The sequence below is a fragment of the Sinohyriopsis cumingii genome, chromosome 15 (assembly GCF_028554795.1).
Source record: "Sinohyriopsis cumingii isolate HCF-2022 chromosome 15, ASM2855479v2, whole genome shotgun sequence".
Classification (NCBI taxonomy): Eukaryota; Metazoa; Mollusca; class Bivalvia; order Unionida; family Unionidae; genus Sinohyriopsis; species Sinohyriopsis cumingii.
The window spans coordinates 68,447,825-68,465,091 of NC_142975.1; the positions used below are offsets into that span (position 1 = coordinate 68,447,825).

General features: G+C 36.5%; 1 protein-coding gene across 2 annotated transcripts; it reads right to left on the reverse strand.

Moving 5' to 3' along the window:
- Positions 1–1,568: 1,568 nt before the first annotated feature.
- Positions 1,569–7,884, reverse strand: LOC149782012 (uncharacterized). Of its 2 annotated transcripts, none has more exons than XM_089934817.1 (6): positions 7,801–7,884; positions 5,445–5,520; positions 4,092–4,187; positions 3,637–3,753; positions 3,237–3,323; positions 1,569–2,160 (listed from the first exon to the last, which is right to left on the reverse strand). In XM_089934817.1, the coding sequence occupies exons 1-5, from the start codon at positions 7,840–7,842 to the stop codon at positions 3,271–3,273; spliced, it is 384 nt and encodes a 127-aa protein (XP_089790943.1). In that variant the 5' UTR covers positions 7,843–7,884; the 3' UTR covers positions 1,569–2,160; positions 3,237–3,270. The 2 variants fall into 2 exon arrangements, with proteins under 2 accessions (XP_089790943.1, XP_089790942.1); XM_089934816.1 differs by having other exon boundaries at positions 4,092–4,190.
- Between the last annotated feature and the right edge of the window lie 9,383 nt (positions 7,885–17,267).

Here is a 17,267-nt window from a genome sequence, read left to right on the forward strand (position 1 = left end):
TCTTAAAATTGTGTAGTAATGAAATAACCATACAATTCTCAAGTATTAGTCATATATTTATTTTGTGTCCGACAAAAACATCTGGGACCTAATATCTTTGTGTCCGAGTCATGGATATCAATAACACCAGTGGGTTTTTTTTAGAGATGGTACATACTCCTGCCAATAGCGATTGATTTCTGATTTTGACTGATAAAGAATCGCTTTTGAAATTGTAAAACAGCAGTGATGATTAGAAAATTAGTGTGAGACAGAATAAGAATAGTTGCTTTGTGTGGAATGGTTAACAAACGAAACGTCAATCAAGTATATGTATTAACCAAACTGTAAAATCATTCAAACGGTATGTGACACTCACAAATCCCCCCCCCCCAGCTTATGGTAAGAATCAGACAGTATGTATGAATTAACACCTGTTATTTCGTCTGATTAAAATAAAAAAAACTTTCAACTAATACATTCACCTGTGGAAAGTTTTACAGAAAACAATGAAGGTGCACAATGTTGTTTCCTTTGCTGAACTCTACTGAGCACTCTACTATGATAGTTTTCCTCTTGAGAAGTTAAAAATAGTAGAGAAAATTAATTGAAATGCTCATGAATTAAAGTCATAATTTACTACCTCTATAAACGATTTTGAAAGTAATTGCAAAAATGAAAGAAAAGAAAAAAGAAGCAATAAACCATTTTATGGTTCTGTTGCAATGACATTTTGTCCTTTTTAGACATGTCAGTAGGTTTTAGTCATTCAAAGTATTTTTGTTTCTACTTTATTCCGGGTTGCAAAAATAAAAAAGAAGCACAAAGAATAATACCTCGATATTCATTTCTTCTAGTCTTCGTTATATCTACCTCTTTATCAAATAAAGTCAATTGTTGGAGGACCAGGCATTTTCAACATAATATTTGTTTGGATGTTTTGATTTCATGTCTGTAAAATTTAAACTTCTGCTGAAGAAGATACCCAGAAATGTTCACAATTCTGATATTTTTGGTTTCATGCATACATTTGCAGGTTCTTCTCTCTTCCCTCTAGTTTTTAAAAGAACATTTATTTTGACCCCTTCAGTTCTTCATGTACAATTTTGTTATTATTTATGTTATACATATTTTGACAAAGTTGGCAGTCAGAGCTGGTGTTGTTAAAGAAAATTTAAAAAAGCTGAGACTAGTGAATATTTTTAAAGGTTTTATTAATAATAATCATGGTGCCATTTAAAAAAATTACAATGTTGAATTCCTGTGCCTTTTAAAAACTATAAATCTGCTCAAGTTACTGAATAAATAAAATTAATAAAACAGATTTGACGCGCTTAAACCATAAATATGAGTCTATTACATGTTTTATAGAAATCGATCAATTTAGTAAAATATAAACCATATGTATAACTTTGGAATTTCTTTGCTGAATGATGACGTTGTTAATTATATTCTCTTTGCATGACTGTTATTTTCGATAATTTTTAAATTATATATATATATATATATATATATATATATATATATATATATATATATATATATATATATATATATATAATCCAAGTAACTGAAATTCAAACCATTTACCAAAATTTACCAATTACTTCAGCAACCAATGAATTCATTCACAAAATGATGAATTTTGCCATGATTAAGTAGTTAAAAAAGCAAATGCTAAAAAAGAAAAAGTGATATCCTCCCCCCAAAAAAATCCGTAACAAATGTTGGGAGGGGTGGGGATAGAAAGGGGTTACGTTATAGGAGAATATATGCCAACATGTTGCATGAGGGGTCACCAGTTTTAGATAAAACTGGCTCTCATCAAGTCCATTGACTTGAAGGAGAAGAAAAAAAAAAACAACTTCCCTCATGAACAGTTGGCTACAACCATAATTAGTAATGTATAACTTTAGGGAAAAAAATATATTTAAGAAATGAAGCCTTGTAGGTGGGGGTGGGAAAAACTGATTTTTATTCTTCTTCTTAATTCTCAGATTGCTTGAAAAGATTTCAAAATAAAAACTAAAACAGTCTTGCAAAGGAAGATAATAACCAAGATATGTAAGTTAAATTTAGAAATCATTTGCACAGGAAAACAACATTATTTTGTTTTTAAAGCATTAAAAATCTTGTATATATTATTTATCTTTAACTGCATTTTCTGAGATGAACGAAAATCTGAAAAAGAAAGAGAATACCATTACGAAATAATTTTCATTTAATAGCACGCAAAATGAGAAATACTTAAGTATAAAGACAAAGTCAATATTCAGCGATATTAAAAATATGAAAAGAATATTACAATTTAGAAGATGACAAAATGTATGAAACATTTGGAATAAATTTGCTAAAATATTCATGCCACTTCAAAGGTTACTAACACATTTTGCTTTAACATAATAGAGACTTGACTTATGTTAAAACTAAAATTGCTTCAATAAAATGACATTGTTTGAAGGGGAAAAAATCCCGCTTGTTGAAATTCGTTTCCCAGAAATCAAGGATTAGATTTGTCTTTGAAATTCAGACCATCCTACTTGTTTAATTCTTAAAGATGACAAACGCATTATGATGATCATACAAACTTAAAAGGCTTATCTATCATTTGACATTGTGCTTCTTTAATTTCTTTTTGTTCCCCGTGTGGTAACCAAATATATGGAACTTTTTGAAAATGTTAGAGAAAAACAGGATTGGTCAGAACTAAATTTTCCAAAACATAAATGGGCTTAAGTATTGCATTTACCACATAATGATACAAGCAAATAAAAATAAATAAATAATAAGACCAATGAATTCTCGTATATTTATAAATATGTACCTGTATACCATTTGCTTGTGCTTGCTACTGTAAAAATAATGGCATCTGTTATTGGCATCCCACGAGAGTCTGAGTAAGATTGCACAAAAATTCTTGATAGAGACGAATGATACTTAGATGGGGAATTTTTGCTTTTATGTTGATGATGTGATTAGATTTTGATGGAAAAACATCTCTGTTTAAGGTTTTAAAGTTCTGAAAACTCAACATTGAAAACTATCGCTGCCCTCTATCATACAATAATATCAATATATGATTATCTGCCAATTAAAATACTTCCATCATTGCTACATCAATACATATGTTTCATTATCTGCCAATTAAAACACTTCCGCATTGCTACATCAATACATATGTTTCATTATCTGCCAATATAAAAACTCTAAAACTAAATTGAAAGTAAGTCTATTAAAGATAAGATTCATTCACTAACCTTTTAATTTTTTGGGGGATGGGATAAGAGATGCTTATATTTCCACTGTGGCCATTCCTTGATTTCTCTCATTGAGAGCTGCCTCATCTACAAATAGAAGAAACTCATTATAATCTATTAAGCTTGATCGTGTTAAAATCTGATAATTCATGGATACTTTCAAAGATAATTCCTGAGGAATGTTTTCACACAGATGCTCTCGTGAATCCGGTTACAGTTTGTCGATGTAAAACAAATGTATATGTCACATAAAATTAAAATAAAACGAATTTGGAGGAACCGTCACAAATTATTCTTACCAATCTGTTCAGTGGGAGTTCTAGCTCAGAAAATCATCTTAAATAGACTCATTTAAACCTGTAACAAAATTTTAATTTATATCAAGATAAATTCCACTTACTGATCTCATGAATAGTGGCTCCTCGAGCCATCAACCCTTCAGCAATCTGGTCACATTCAATTTGACCCAGTGCCCTTATTTTCTTCATCTCGTACTCAACGAATTCTTCAACTACCTCTGCAAAGCAAACAAACGACATTGGTGCCAAAATGTTTTCTTATTACATAATTTTGACACTTAAAGTTATGGAAAATGAAGAGCATATGAAACTGAATACGAGATTAAATTGTATTATTATTGCTTGTTTAAAAAATTCAACTTTAAGAGTAGTAAGTAGGTAAATTATATTTAAAAAACTTTCTCTATCATACACCTACGTATTAGGATTACTACAACCAAGTGATAAATAAATATGTATTAAGCAGTCATCAATCTTTAGAGTCACGCTACCTTTTCTTCTCATTTTCTTTCTTAGCTTTGTGGCTGCTGAACATATGAACCACGCAACTACTCACGATTGAGGGCCTCTGGGGTTCTACTCTCCCTGCTTGCCCCCTCATCAGGTAATGATGTCGATGACGCAGCTGTCTGATCATCTAATTTCTCCGATGCTGCTGTTAAGAAAAAAACATATTATTCCTATTGTGTGACTCTGCGTTACGCCCAGACCAACTTAAAATAAATACTAGTCTACCTAAAACTGTATGTTTCAATCCATATTCAGTAAAAATTTGACACTTCAAACACCAATCGAAGAATTATTAAGTCCCGGTTATCATCATTTTCTATGCTACATCATAAAACAACCAAAAACGCTATCCAAAAGAGCACAAAATTACTATGCAACTTCAGACATAGAAAAGCTGTTTTTAGGCAGCAGGAAAATGTGGAGGTAAAAGGTCAGAAACAGAACTTGAATTACATATTAAACTTTAGTTACTATTATTTGGACACCGATTATTCATATTACTAGGATTCAGCTGATTACTGTCATATCCCATATTACCTTTACACCCTGAACCGCTCCGGTGGTCTAGTGGTTAGAGCGTCCGCCTCGGATGCGGGAGGTCGTGGGTTCGATCCCCGGCCGAGTCATACCAAAGACTTACAAAAACGGTACTAACAGCTGCCTCGCTTGGCGCTCAGCATTAAGAGGTTAGTGTTAGGACTGGTCGGCCCGGTGTCAGGATAATGTGATTGGGTGGGACATCATGCTACATGTCTGCGGCATGATGCCCCAGTGCTAGACATCACTATAAACTGCCACATTGCAGACATCGTAGCGATATGACTGAAAAATTGTTAAAGCTACGTTAAAAATCCAAATCACATCACATCACAACACACCTTTATAACCCAACTATTCAGACAAAATCTATGGGGGCCCCGAGTGGCGCCCACCGTTACGGATCACTGCCATCTCACCTCTATCTGCGTGGGTTCGATTCTCGGATTCGGCTAATGTGAGTATGTGAGAAAGATTGCCAGTAGCTTCTCGTGGGTCGGTGGTTCTTTCCGTCGTTTTCCCGAGTTCTTCCTACATCATTAATACTGGCCGTCATGTATAGATTATCGTGTGCTGAAAAATGGCGTTAAACCCTACAACAGAGGGTAACTACTTGAAGGTTATCACTAACCAAGTATGAATGTTTAATTTCATTGTAATTTGGACGACTGAGTAGTTATTATGAGTTAAGCATTGATTTGTCTTTACCTGTATGGACAATGGGAAGAGTTAAATATAGACATAAAATAATTGCATTCAAGCCTTTAGGTTTGAAGAACAATGTTAGACATGAAATCATTATTTTCATAAAACCCTACTAAACTTTGCACCGTCCTACAAAGTAATACCGCAGGGTACTCACCTACGTTGCTTGTTCTTTGGGGTGCAACCTTTCCCCTAATGAACCTTCTATACAGGCTGGCTCTAAACTCACCACACTGCAAATATACCATGAGCAAGGAACTTTGTCAATATTTTTAACATGAAAATCATTAGTCATAAAGTTATTTCGATGGTATTATATACGCCATATAACTTCTAAATATTCAAATATATTAATAAATCCAGATATCTAAATGGAATATTCTCCCTTTATATCATCCCTTCCTATTCATTATTTCATATTATGTCTTGATCCACAACACCCAATTAAAATAAATCTCAATCCGTCCTACAAGTAGTTAATATTTCTCGCTATCGTATTACTCTTTTTAATGTATAGAACTAATATTTATTAAGTACATGTATCTCAAGCTTTATTGAAAGGGTTCCCATTAGCTTGATCTTCCTGATCTTAAAATACGTTACATAATTAAGTACATTTTATATATATATATATATATATATATATATATATATATATATATATATATATATATATATATATATATATATATATATATATCATATCTACATTGTACGAGTAGATATAAGGACATATGAAATATTTCACGAGTAAAGTGTTTTAGTGCGATTAACGCTGCGTAACTACACTAATAAAAATAAGTTCCGAATTTTTTACAATAATTTTTGATCAACGATTTTACACAAAACTCTGGGGTAGGCGTAATGTACAAATATGACAGATCGGTGGAAGGCACTTCATTGCGTAACATAATTAGAGCATACATTCTGAGTTTAATTTGAAAAAAATTGGTTCAATGTATATTTCTGCATTCGTACGTAATAGTTGTGTGTTGGCACGATTGCAGTCCATATTGGTAACAGACTACGCCCAAATTTTGATTATCACCTAATTTCGGTTAGCAATCGACGCTAATTAATGCATGATTTCTCCCTCGTATTCACACATGAGTCTAATAGTTAAAATTGGTTCTCAAATAATTTTATAGAACTACGTAGTTATGAGCTATTTAATTTAAAAACGTACCGTTTGCTTTTTAATGTAACAGGTATAACAAACGGAATATTGAAAAACAACAAGTCATGTAAGACCAGTCACTGACAATTTGAACGATTCGGGCGGAAACCTGATTATAAAAAATTTATATTTAAAATCTACTTTTTGTTGTTTGGGAGAGGGAGGAAATAGAAGACGTTACTGGGCATTCGTCTTTCCTAAATAGATAAGGAATGTTGTTCCAAAGTGATATCGCCACTATGGCGCTTAAAGTGATATCGCCACCGGCAATATCATTTATATCCCACTGATAATTTTCAGTATTTCGTTATGAATTTAGCAGATATATAAAAACGTTCATATCGTCAGAACAATCTTATTTGTTTCGTCAATGATGAAATGAAAGATACCAGGTAAGCCATACTGGTATTTTACAAATAATATATCATTTCGATTGTAGAATAAATCTGAACGAATCTGAATGAATTGAAAAGAAACCCAGTAGAATATTGGAAATATTCTGTAATGTATGCCTGATAGATCAGGTGATAAAATTAATAATATATGCTTAAAATGAAGAAAAAAATGGTGTGTTTATGGATGTGTTTCACAGCAAAAAATTATACCCCTCCCCATATGTAACTTAATTCTAGGCCCCCTCCTAATATCTTCAAATTATGTTATAGCTCTGATATACAGTATAGTTGTACATTGTGGCATCTATCGTACCTTTCTTAGTAAAATATCTTTAGAAGTTAATGTCGAAATTTAGATTTCTTAACATCATTAGACTGCTTGCATAATTTAAATGATAACGTAGAAATATGGCTGATATATTATTTTATAATTATAAGATATATTATTTTATAATTATAAGACTTCTCTTTGTTTATGCGGTTGCATACAAAGTTTATATTGCACGCTATTTCATTTAGAACATAGGTCTAAAATTTCAAAATATTTTTTCCCCGCTTCATCTAACCAATACATACTGCAAGATGTGACACTCTTACCATCCAATTCTGCTCCAATCACCCCATCCCTTCCTCGATCCCTGTTACGAACGAATCTACTTTTGCCATTGGGACTTTCATTGGTTTAGATTCACTTTATTGGGTTTCTTGTAAATGATCATGCTATAGGTCATTTTCTACTAAATGACTTTTAAGATAATGCAACCACAAATATCTTATTTTTTACAACTCTCATGGTAAACACGTCATCGCCCATGGATAATCGTGTGACGTTACTTTGTATCGTGTGAACTTTTGCAAATAAATTTCAACATAGATTGCGTCTATCCAACAAAACGCAATAGTAATACAAACATTTATGTTTTAAACATTTTTATACCTACCGATTTTCGAAATCCCCGAAAGTAACCTCCAAAGCATCCCATTGTAAGCCAAGTTATGAATGTATTCGGTATCTAACGTTCCCACGCAATAACGCGATTGTACCAAAGGGATTATGGGAACGCGATTGTACTTTGTGCGTTGCCATTGGACAACAATCGGATTCGTCACACGGAACTTCTGTTATGCCAGATATGTACAGGCAATATTTGGGGGCGCCCTACAGATATTATGTACGTCTGAGTGTGAAAAGTGTAACGTTGTTTCCATTCGCAACATGCACAATGGCGATAATGTTGCCATACCTCTATATTACTTTTGTGGCTGACATTTCTTTGGATATTGTACTTGTGGAAATTGTACATAATCTAAGCATACTGCTAACCAAAATGGCTTCTCCCAAAGATTCCACAACCTAAATTAGATAAACTATACTACCGTTAAAATTTATTAAAAGAATGGGCGAAATAATTTTCTCAGACTAGACAAAAGAAGCTGCCGAAAATGCAATGAATGAATATATGTCGTTATTAGTCCATCATTATACAAGTTATCTTTAATAGTCAGCCAGTCCAAAATGATGATGCGGATTTTTAAAAAATATATTAGTGCTCAGCTGAAGTAAGGCCAAGCAATACACATTATAAAGCAAATTATATCCATCAACCATACACCAAAGTAAAGGAAATTAAATGTTTCCTTTTTAACAATACCTAAGATGTACATAATATTTTTAAATATCCAGTAGAAAGAGTAAGGAAAAAACTTGGAATTTCGTTTTCTTGAAAAATCCAACGTTATCCAAACTCGAAACTGTAGAGCACCACCTTAAAACGTATATGAAAATTGTCACACCTTTTTCCTCGTTTTCTTATGATCATGTATGATGTTCTCACCAAACCGCACATGGGGAATTAAAAGTTCGAAGTCTCAGAAAACAGGAGTGAAGTCAAATTAAATTTAAGATGTATCATTATCAGAAAGAAAAGAAATCGTGTATAAATAAATGATTCTTTTCATCTGTTCGTAATGAAATTAAGTGAAATCATAAACTGGTTCATATGTCTAAAATAATGCAAATGTGCATTTTTATGATAATAATAATAATAATAATGAGGACTTTGCATAGCGCCTAATCTTTAGAAGCTCGAAGCGCTTTGCAACATTAGACAACACCTATAACATAAATAATATATATAATAATATGATTTGAAAAAACAAAACAACCAACGACCATTATATTAGAAAACATAAAAAAAAACTTGCTGAAAATATTTAAGGTAGGAAACATTTTTAGGCCTTTAAGTTTGTTCTTGTAATGGCTCACTTATCATCGTGGGTGCGAAGGTGTGGTACAGGGGTTAAGTGGGATTTGCTAATTATGAATACAGTTGTGTTGGGACACAAAACATGAGACTTATTCAGATAGACTGGTTTGGCGTTTGAGTCTTACATTTATGCAGGGGCCCCGAGTGGCCGAATGGTCTAAAGCGCTCACCATTACGGATCACTGCCATTTCACCTCTGTCTGCGTCGGTTCGAATCTCAGATTCGGCTAATGTGGTGTGAGAAAGCTTGTCAGTAGCTTCTTGTGGGTCGGTGGTTCTTTCAGGGGGGTTTTCCGGGTTCTTCCTCCACCATTAATACTGGCCGCCATGTATAGCCTATCTTGTGCTGAAAAATGGCGTTAAGCCCTACAACAACAACAACAACATTTATGCAACCAATAGTGAAGCATATAATAATGAAGGTAATTTGAGCGACTAGTGAAACAACGGTTCAGTGGGACATTTGATCAATTCAGCTATGGAAAAGGCAATGATGGTTAGGCATGCTGTTATTTGATATTTTGTTGTATTTGTTTCAATGGCCATTTTAATATGGAATTGATGGAATTGGTACTGAAAATATAACACATGAAAGAATGCTCTTTGAAATAGTTACAATTCAGTTGGACAAAAGTTGATTTTAGCTTTTCATTCCGTTTTGGAAACAATGAAGAAAATTTAGTCACCACGTCACATAATTTCTAACTAGTCTAATTACGCTAGTTAGAAACTGGTTTTCCACTGTTTATTGTCAGTTTGTCTGACTGATTGTTTTATGTTTATTCGCTATAATTAGATAACGCAGGATGAATTTTGAAAAGTTTAGATCACAATCGTCTATTAATTCCCACGCAAGAACGCATCCGCGTTTTATGGGTATACATAGTCCGATTCAAAGTACCTTTAGCTAATAAATGAACTTAAGATTCAGCGATTATTCTTGAAATATTTTTTGTCTAATATCACTGTTTTACAAAATGGTTTCCGCCAATCTTATGAAGAAGCTTACGACCCCTCTTAGAATGTAGAGAGGCATTAAATACGAAAATAAATGATTACCTCAGATGCAAGACCGGTATGGAAGGCAACTAAGGTAACAACTACTGTAACGGATTTACCCGCATTGTACTTTTTTCTTCACCTTTTAATACAATAAATACAAACACTGTTGGCACTGCATTTGTTAAATACACCTTATGCAATAAACTGGGTGAAAAGTATAACAGTCACACCTTGAATGCGCACTAAGCAAAATTAAAACAAAATAGCAATAAATCGAATAATAAGTAATCATCTTTATTCATGGGAATACGTAATGACTGTGGATTTGCGAACTCTAACTTTCTGACTGACATTCAGATATGTTGTTTTACGGTCGATTTTTATAGTTACTTTCAGTTACTGATGTGCTGAATGAACGCCAACTTTCTGTCTCTGTATCACTTGAGTCCTACTCAGTGTATCATTCCTTAATGAATGTGTGGATGGGGGAGGGGAATACTATTAAGACGAATCCCTTTATATGTGTAATATACAATCCTATGCAGAAGACGTTTTCATTACTTCAAATTCTTCCAGATAACGTAATTGGAGCTGCAATTGGTCAAGGGAGGCAACCGGTAACATGACGGTTTCTAAGACAGAAAAGAGCTGTATCCCTTGAACTGCGTCTTACACGACTATTACTTGAAGTTTGGTGTGGTGTCTGGAGGAAGATTATGTTTTCATGACGAATGCAGAGAAGTTCATCTGATTCAGAATTTAAGAATAAGAAAGTATGATATTTGAACATAAATGTATACATTCAATTACCATGAATACATTTACAGAATTAAACAGCTGTTAATTTTTATGATCTAACGATAGCACAATAGTAGTAAATGGGGATACCCTACGTACAATGGGAATTAGCATTACAAACCATCCTGCGACACTCTACGTACAATGGGAATTTAACATGGCGAAAAATCGTGGGTCAGATTACGTACAATGGGAATTAACATGGGAATAAATCGTGGGTTACTTTACGTACAAGGGAAATTTAACATGGCGAAAAATCATGGGTCACTCTACGTACAAGGGGAATTTAACATGGGGAATAGAGTTTGGGCTTGTTTAGGGACAAGGGGAATTGAATATGGGATTTTTTTTTTTTTTAAAAAAAAAAAATTTCAAAAGGGGTAGGCAATGGAAAGGCTATCTCTTTTCGAGAAATATGGCTGGCCCTGAAAAGGGCCTTTGGGTTTTCTTCTTCTTCTGCTTCTAATTTCTTCTTTTTCTCCACCAAGTTCTTATTTTATCTCCAACACTCTTTCTCTTCTTCTCTTTCTTTTTCTCCTGCTCTTCTTTCTTCTTCTCTTCCTCCTCTTCTTTCTTCCTCTTCTCATTTTCTTCTTCTTTTTCAATCTTTTCGTTCCATTTGCTTATTCTTATTCTTTCCTCTTCATCCTCCTTCTCCTCCTTTATCTCTTTCATGACACCACTAATCTTGTCCTTTACCTTTTTTAAGTTATTAATTTCCATCTTTACACGATGGGGACTATAGGAATAATGGTCTTCAACCAGTCTTATCAACATCTGCTCCATCATTCCTAAGTTGTCTAAAACGTCTTGTAATGTTTGTATTTTGTCCATTTGGTTAGAAGCCATCTTCTTTTTTTATTCTTTGCAGAATGGTTTGAACGACGAATACTGTGGGTTCTTATACTTAAAGCGCGTACGTGAAGGAAAACATCCCCCTAAAACGTAAAATTGATCTTACCTAGATCATGACCAAACAACGCGCGGACGTGAAGGAAAACATCCCCTACTTTTTCATTTCATATAATAAAACCCAAACTATACTTTCTCATTTCATATAATAAAAACCCAAACTATACTCTCCACATACGCTAAGAAACAATAAACAAAATCCATAATCTACTATCCTCACAATCGTACGTGAGCGCTTACAAAACCCAAACTATACTCTCCACATACGCTAAGAAACAATAAACAAATCCATAATCTACTATTCACACAATCGTACGTGAGCGGGTACAAACACAAACACACAAACACAAACACACAAACACATACGCTAAGAAACAATAAACAAAATCCATAATCTACTATCCACACAATCGTACGTGAGCGGTTACAAAACCCAAACTATACTCTCCACATACGCTAAGAACAATAAACAAATCCATAATCTACTATCCACACAATCGTACGTGAGCGCTTACAAAACCCTAACTATACTCTCCACATACGCTAAGAAACAATAAACAAAATCCATAATCTACTATCCACACAATCGTACGTGAGCGCTTACAGAACCCTAACTATACTCTTCACCTACGCTAAGAAACAATAAAGAAACCCATAATCTACTATTCCCACAAACATACCTTAGCTCTTACAAGCACCAACACACAAACACATACCCTCACACTATCTTAAAAAAGAGTTAGTGTTTATATTCACACTACTCTACCTACACACATTGGCAAATCGATTGTTATTTCTTTTCTAGAGTATTGGGTAGCCCTGAAAAGGGATGTTTTTTTTTGTTTTGCTATGGCATTCTTTTTAGTTTCTAAGAATGCGATGTCCTCTGAGGATAGACTTTCTGGCGATAGGTCTGCTTCTTCGGAAAGAGAAGAAGAACTCTTTGGTGTCGATACGACAATCGACAAAGCCTCTGTCAGCTTCAGGTTGCTGCTGCTGCTCTTGTTGTTGTTGTTGCTGCTGTCTCTGAAGTCTGTACTTCTCTGTCCATTCTTCTTTTTCCCTGTTCATTTCTTCTCTGAAGAGCTCTTCTATCAGGTCTTCAGTGATTTTTAACATTCTCACATTCTCTATTTCTTCTGGCTTCGGTATCAGACTGTGTCTGACCCTATGCAAATTCACGTAGGCTTCGTTGAGTTTAGCTAGTTTGGAGCACATCTTCTTAGGAGGATGAGTCGACAATGGATGGTTAGACTGGAAACAACCCGGTTCTTAAAGTCAAAGCGCGGACGTGAAGGAAAACATCCCCCACACGGTTTTTGAGTCGCAACGTTTAGTGAGTGTCATGAGAGGGATAGTAAGAAATGAAAGAGCATCAATCCAACATTCTTATAGCTAAACAAAAGACAAAGGCATTTTTTTCAAAACACAACATTTTTTATTCAAAAATCACTTAACACTAAACAACAACTCTAACATTTTTTAACAATAATCCAACAATATAACATCAAACAATTTTTTCAAAACACAACATTTTTTATTCAAAAATCACTTAACACTAAACAACAACTCTAACATTTTTTAACAACAATGCAACACTAAAAGTTTCTCCACTAGGTAAAGAGGGATAACAGTCTTCCATGGTTTCTAATAATCTAGGATGACTTCTCTCAAACTGTTGATTTCTATGGTATTATCGAATTCTGCATACAGGATGACGTTCACCGTTTCATCAGGGTCTCGGTCTTTAAACTGAATTTCCACACGAATCTGGCCGGATTTTATAGGGTGGAAATGTCCCTCGTCGCTGCCTTGGTCTGGAGTGAAATCGAAAGCCCACAAAGCGTAGCCTCCTGCATAATCCTCGTACGTAATACCGTGACTGGTATTGGTTCCTAACTGTCCGGTGGCTTCGTACAAGGACAAGTACGATCTCAAGTAATTCTTCTTTTTAAAGTCAGGTTCGAAAGGGCGGGTACACAAGGTCTTGCCATCGCGACTGACTTCGATTTTGGACACGCCAAAGTGTTGAAAGTAGAAAGGATTTTTTTCGGCAGCTCCGTTGAAGGCTGTATTCTCGACGATACCAACGATCAAACGTTTGGGTAACTGTCCTTGGAACAGATGATCTTCGATCATGGATCGCTGTCCCTTGGGAATGGTGAAGGTTTTCACTTCCACGCGTCGGATCGGATACTTCGCAGTCGTTCTGCTCAACGTCTGACTGATGTCGTTTCCCACTTTAGGTAACACTTCCACACGGCGTACGTAGAGTCTGGCTTCTAGGATTTTGGTTTTGTAACCGTCACTATCAGCCATCAAATGGAAAGCGGCACTGCTACGATTCAGTCTCAGGCGGACATCCACCCCGTTCAGCAAATACTTTTCTTGCAACCACATGTCCAAATGCAAACGATCCATCAGTTCTAAACTTGTGTCGGCTCCCGTGATTCTCTTTCTTCGTTCTACAAATCCATCATTGTTGTCTTTCTTTTCATCAGTTTCCAATATTTCAAACTTGGTAGGTTCGTCAGCTTCCCATACCACACAGGCATTGAGATGAGTGTTCTTGGCATCTATTCCGTACGTCAAGAGATTTTCCAGGTAGGCACGATAAGGGTAAGTATCCATGCTGCTACTGACCAGTTTGTTAACAATTCAAGTACAAGTCCACTCCACTGAACAAGGAATGCATGAAATTGTTGACGGGAGCTACTGCTTCATCGTCTATAGCACCTCCAGTCTTATCTAGAATTTTGACTTTCAGGTACAAGTAACTGCTATTCAGATCGATGTAATCTTCGGGCTGTCCTTTGATTTCAAACTCGATGGGAGCGGAATCGGTCAGTGAGGAGACGGGGTGAAATTCCACCCACTGGGATTATTGCATCGTCATCATCGTGGGGGGCATGGCAAACAGATCCAGTTCCGTCTTGGAACAAGCGCAAGATTCTCGGTGCATCATTTTTTTGTCTCTTTTCTCAATAATCGAAAACGTCTAAGTCTCGAACGGTTCTTCTTTTCTTGGCCTTTCTCGCTTGAAGTCTGGTGAAAGGGTGTTTTCTTCGTCGTCTCTTTCTGCCTTGTCCTTGCTGAATGCCTGACTCGGTAGCGTGCAGGGCATTTATAGGTGTTTCTCGTTGGCCTAAAATGTCTTTGCCCGTTTGCAGCAAGACATTTTTGCCTGCCCTCATGAAGGCTTCTCTAGGGTTTTGTTTGTCGATGATGACATTTTGGAGAAATTCTTTGCCTTGCGTCAGTGCCGCATCTTTCAAGGCGTGCAATCCGCGTGTCACCATCGGTTTCAACACTGGGGCCACCGAACGAAAGGCCGATTTTAACATGTCTCCTAAACCGTGTCCTCGCTGTCGAGCAACCCCTCGGTACACTGGATACATGACTTACTTACGAGTCGTGAGAGAACCGTTTTCGAAAATGGAGTTTCACCGTGACTTTTCCTTTGGTGAATGGAATATTTTGTCCCAGATCTCCTTTTATAGCAATGTTGACCGTGTCCGAATACGACTTGCTGACCGGCAAATAGTGAGGATGGACAAATTCGCGGTGGACGTGGTAAGTGTTTCCACCTTCCTCGTCAGCATCTGTGGCAGAATCCACTTCGAAAGGAATGACACGCAGTAACGGTACGGAGGTGTGTCCCACCACGTTGTACTCCACCACATCGGAATACACGAACATCAAATTCAGTCCTTGGTTCAAATAACTTGCTAAAAGACTCGTTGTCGTAAACGATGGGTAATTCGTTTTTCTTGATCATGGTCTTTCTCATGTCCATGTCTCCGCCCAACATGTCATACAATTCAGGACAAAATAAAATGGACAGGATTTTACTCCGTTCAAATTTCATCAAGAAGCGACGAGCTGCTTTGTGGTACTCCATGGTGACATTTTTGTTGACATGCTCCAAAGCTTTCAGAAACACGACATTAAACCTGGAGGTTATGGTGCTGACCAAATGTTGACCACTAAAATAATAGCCTGGGGGAATGAACAAGTGATAGGTGGTGTACTTTTGTGTACGGGTTTTCTTGTCATATTTGACATTGCTATCCATCCACTGTTGCATTTGCTCGTCATGAACTTCCACATCAAAAAAATTTTGATTGGGAAGGACATTGAGGACTTGGGTCGGGTGAATCATTTCTACTAGAGCCACTTCCCAATGGGCTTCGTGATCTAACTGGATGGCCTGAGGTAATTTGGCCGTGTAACAGCACAACGTGTTCTTGGGAAACACCTCCATGGAACTGTCACTGGGTAAAGTTAAGTAAAATTGGTTTTGGTGACTCATAATTCCAGAGTTCTGTGGCTGTCCGAGGGGTTACTGGACGTCAGAGGCGTGTCTCCGTCTAAAATGGGGTTCTGGTTGTGATTGAAGTGGTGACTGGCACTGGCACTGGACACAAGGTTCCCGGGGTTCCCGTTCGAGGTGAATTTCAGGGAGGGATTAGGAAGCAGGTAACCGATGCAACTGCTCAATAAAATGGTCCACAATTGTTTGTCTCCTTGTTGCAAACTCAAATTGGCGATGGCTGCCCCGATGACACAATACACCACGAAGATTTGGCAGAAAAAGACGATTTGCGTTTTAGGCACACGTTCTCCACACCACACCCACAAGGGTTGTTTTTGTAAATCTTGCACAGAAGAACTAGGTGAAGGAGGAGTGGTCGACGTAGCTGCGTCTGCTGTGTCAAAGGGCATGATGGTCACTTCTTTTTATAGTCGATGACTTGCGAAGCATCGATCCAAGAATCAAAACTGGGTGGATATCCTTTCCAACGTACTTTGACTTCTTTGACACGTCGTTTGCCCACTTTACGGGTTCTGCGTTCGAGAATGCTTTCGATGTCGTACACGTCGTCTTCTTTTTTGGTGACACGTTGTAACTCGGGCAAATAAAACGTTCCTTTGAGCACTTCTCCGTTCATGTCTTCCAATTTATAGACGGCAGGATGACGGCCATGCACTCGTCCAGTGACGCGAAACAATTCGGTCGTCCAGTTAGGTAAGTAACCTTTGTCGAAAGTGCGTTTGGTTTTGCCAATGCGCACCCAATCTCCTACGGCCAACTCTCCACTTTTCTTGGGGACAGCCCTCGTCGGGGACGTACCAAACAGGCGCTCAAACACCAACACTTCGTTGTCGGGAGTCACGTCTTGCGGGGCACGTCCGATGCTTCGATGGTAAGATTGGTTGTACGCTTGCACTAGGTGCGGTAAGATGTCGATGTACTTCAGAGTGTGGTGATGCGTAAAATATTTCCACATGCGTTCTTTCAAAGTGCGTTGAAAACGTTCCACGATGCTGGCTTTGGTTTCGGGATTCTCGGTGGTAAAAAAAATGAATGTCACGTTTCTTTAATTCTTTTTGGAAAGCTTGGTTCAGAAATTCGGTGCCTTTGTCCG

Coding starts and splice junctions, on each gene's coding strand:
- LOC149782012 (XM_089934816.1), bottom strand. CDS start 7,842: ATGGGATGCTTTGGAGGTTACTTTCGGGGATTTCGAAAATCG. Junction 5,521..7,800: donor TTCGGGGATTTCGAAAATCG/GTAGGTATAAAA, acceptor GTATATTTGCAG/TGTGGTGAGTTTAGAGCCAG. Junction 4,191..5,444: donor CCAAAGAACAAGCAACGTAG/GTGAGTACCCTG, acceptor TTTTCTTAACAG/CAGCATCGGAGAAATTAGAT.